The sequence below is a fragment of the Cyprinodon variegatus genome, unplaced genomic scaffold, assembly GCF_000732505.1.
Source record: "Cyprinodon variegatus isolate N-32 unplaced genomic scaffold, C_variegatus-1.0 Scaffold3461, whole genome shotgun sequence".
Lineage (NCBI taxonomy): Eukaryota > Metazoa > Chordata > Actinopteri > Cyprinodontiformes > Cyprinodontidae > Cyprinodon > Cyprinodon variegatus.
Genome location: NW_015153914.1, coordinates 1 through 3,238, shown reverse-complemented (window position 1 = coordinate 3,238; position 3,238 = coordinate 1). Strand labels below are relative to the sequence as shown.

Here is a 3,238-nt window from a genome sequence, read left to right as displayed (position 1 = left end):
TTGATATATTGTTGAATAAAACCGAGCTGCCTAAAAAGGTGAGGGGTGGTTTGTTTTGGGAATGAGTGAAAAACTTTCATAGTACTAATCTAAATATGTTTTATTTGTTGAACCTCAGGTGGATCCCCGAATCAAACTGGATATGGCTCCAAACTCTGTTGATGACATGTACGATGGCTGTAAAAGGGAGATTGAGAATCTTATACTGGAAAAGTATTTACCAGAGGAGGAAAAAAACAAGAACTTCAAATTAGCCTGGGAAGAAGCAGAAAAATATTACAATAAACGGCGGAAGAAATCACAGCTAGACAAAAACCTAATCAAGGCTCTTTATGCTTACACCCTTAATCAACCACCATTATATAAAGAATTTAACAAAGCAGTCCGTGAACAAAAAGCTAAGTACCAAACTGATTTTCATTATCACACACTTCACTTCTATCTTACCATGGCCCTGCACTACCTCAAAAACGGATCAGAAAAATGTGTCACGAGTTACCGGAGCACAGACAGCAAATTCCAAAAAGATGTTGTTAATAATGAAATTCGCTTTGGTTCCTTTACCTCTAGTTCAATAGGTGGCTATAGGGGCGAAGTGTTTGGTAATGAATCGTGCTTTGAAATCTACACCTGCTTTGGAGCAGACATCTCTTATTTCTCTAAGTATAAACATGAAAGAGAGGTCCTGATCCCTCCCTATGAGGTCTTCAATGTAACTGAGATAGAGGAAGAATCCACCAAGAAACTTCCATGTAAGGTTGTCTATAAACTGCGAAGCACAAGAATCTATTCTAAACTAAACTGTGCCCTAAGCACACTAATAGGGGATCTATAATGAAATATCCAGAAAAGCAGTGCTGTGGAAAGACACTTTGAGATTCATTACATTATACAAACTATCAAAATTTAGTTAATCAAACAGAAAACAGTGAGGTGTAGAGCTGCATTACTAAAGGAAGGACAGGAAACTATGAAGAGTACATCAGCTTAGAGTATAACTATAAAACTTTTCTTCACTTTCTATACCATAAAAAGTAATCCTGTACCTATACTGCCATGCTATTTCTGTTAAAACCCCATAGCCTGTCCCACTGAACTGAAACTTAAACTGAGGCGAGTACGGAGGTCCATAAATACAGACACTCATTAAAAATGATTACTTAAAAGTGTCAGTATAATCAACTATATCAACAGGTTTATTTTAGAGGTTTATATCTGTAGACCTGAATAACCTCCTGCAGCAGTCAGTTTTACAGCGAGTCTGGAAACACAAAAAAGCCTAATGATTAAAATAATAGACAGAGGTACAAAATGTATCTGCTTCTAACTTGTTTGTGCTGTAAAGGGAAATGGCATTTGTATATATTTGTTATATATTTTTACTTACTTATATGTACTGTTATACCATATGCCATGATCATACTTTTTGGACATTGGGAACCAGTGTCCATATTTCATCTTGACATGATGATGTGGAATCAGCTGTGGAATCTCTGCAACAACCCCCGTTTCAGGCAAGGCCTCCACAGACATGTCACATGGAAGCCACCAGAGGTGTGAACACCTATCTGAAATAGTGAACTTCTCTTCTCCTTCTTCCTGCTTTGAGGTGATCTTAGACTTAGACAGAATTTATTTGTGATTTTGTTTACAGAAGTGTAAAAAGGAAATTTAGTTTGGAACAGCTCTCTGGACAATTTAATCTTTTTTGAAAGTGCAGCCTTGAAAAGTAGTAAAAAAAAAATATATATATATATATATATATACATATATAAACATATAACTGTAAATCTACAGTTCTAACGTTTTTTTGTTTTCTCTCTACTGGACTGTGTGTGTGTGTGTGTGTGTGTGTGTGTGTGTGTGTGTGTGTGTGTGTGTGTGTGTGTGTGTGTGTGTGTGTGTGTGTGTANGATATCAAAAAAGTACTCCAGAGTGTTGTTCAGCATGGGGGTGAGTAGAAAATGAAGGCTAATCATGTTTTGGGTGTACTATTCCTTTAAAGGAGTTAGTGGTGAAAGAATACAGATGCATGTCCAGCAAGTGTTAAAAACTAAGACCAATGAGCCCACCCAGGTATCTCTCCAATGCCTTTTCTAGACCGTTTGCTGTATAATACACTGCAACTCAGGGGGCCAAATTTCCTGCACAGTCCTACTACATTAATTGATGCTGCATGCTCACGCCAGTTAGCTTTGATGCTGGAAGTTGAGGTTGTTTTAGTTGTAGTAGAGGACTTGCGTGAGATGGTGCTTGTTGCTGTCATAAAATATGCACATTGGACTTGTAAAAAACTGTCACGTAGTTACAGCATCACTAGTGCACCTAGCCATGTTTGTGCTCGCTCCTTCGCCCGCTTTGCTGGTGGTGCAGCTATCTGTGTTACTCTTGAGTCTCATTTCCTCATCCTGCCTCTACTTCCTTTATATATAAAGTATATAAAAGTATATAAAAAATTAAACCAACATCCTCTTTTAAAATTGTGGAAATGACATTAGGATGAATCTGAAATATGTATGCCATCCCCCTTCAAAATGTAAACACATTGTAAACTTTCTTTGGAAATTTCCATTGGTAGAGACACATACAAACTAGTGAAAAATTGCAAAGAGAGGAAAAAGATACTTGATTTTCTAAATCATTTAAAAATGATATCTAAAAACTGCTGTTTTTACATGCTGTACCACTCCCCTCATACAATACCTTCTCGGACCAAATTTACAGTCTTTGGAGATTATCTATCTCCCTCCTCCACATATATTTATTTTTTATGGTTCAAACTAAAGTTCAGATTGGCACAGATCACCTAAGATCAGTTATTTTCAAAACTTGCTAGATGTTCACAGTTTTGTTAAGTTTGGAGCCGTGACTGAACCATTCTTACTATGCAGGGAGAACCTTCCTCCAAATACTTTACAGTATCTTACTCTCAGACTGCACTTTGTCCATGCATGTTCCACTATGCTCATGTCTATTCAGGTCTGCCCGCCGGAGCAACTGTGTTTTCACCTCATTTAATGGTTGTGAATGGTTTCACATGCTCCATGACTAATCTGTACGTCACTGTCAAACTGACCTGCTCTTCCTCCTTCACCATCACATTACTTCTGTTCCGCTCCAGTCCACCTGGCTCTGGCCTGACTCCTGCTGAATGCTCTCTTCAGGTTTTAAGGAACTTGGGACGGAGTTTGTTGGTTTGACCACAGAACTCACAGAGCTGACACGTACAGAACCGGAG

The 3,238-nt window shown here is 38.1% G+C and overlaps 1 protein-coding gene across 1 annotated transcript; it reads left to right on the top strand.

Annotated features, from left to right (window-relative positions):
* Window positions 1-118: 118 nt before the first annotated feature.
* Window positions 119-835, top strand: LOC107081222 (ecto-ADP-ribosyltransferase 5-like; the record flags this gene model as incomplete). The annotated part of the gene is made up of 1 exon (XM_015369424.1): window positions 119-835. A coding segment is annotated over one exon (717 nt), but the record flags the coding sequence as incomplete, so codon positions are not given.
* Window positions 836-3,238: the final 2,403 nt, after the last annotated feature.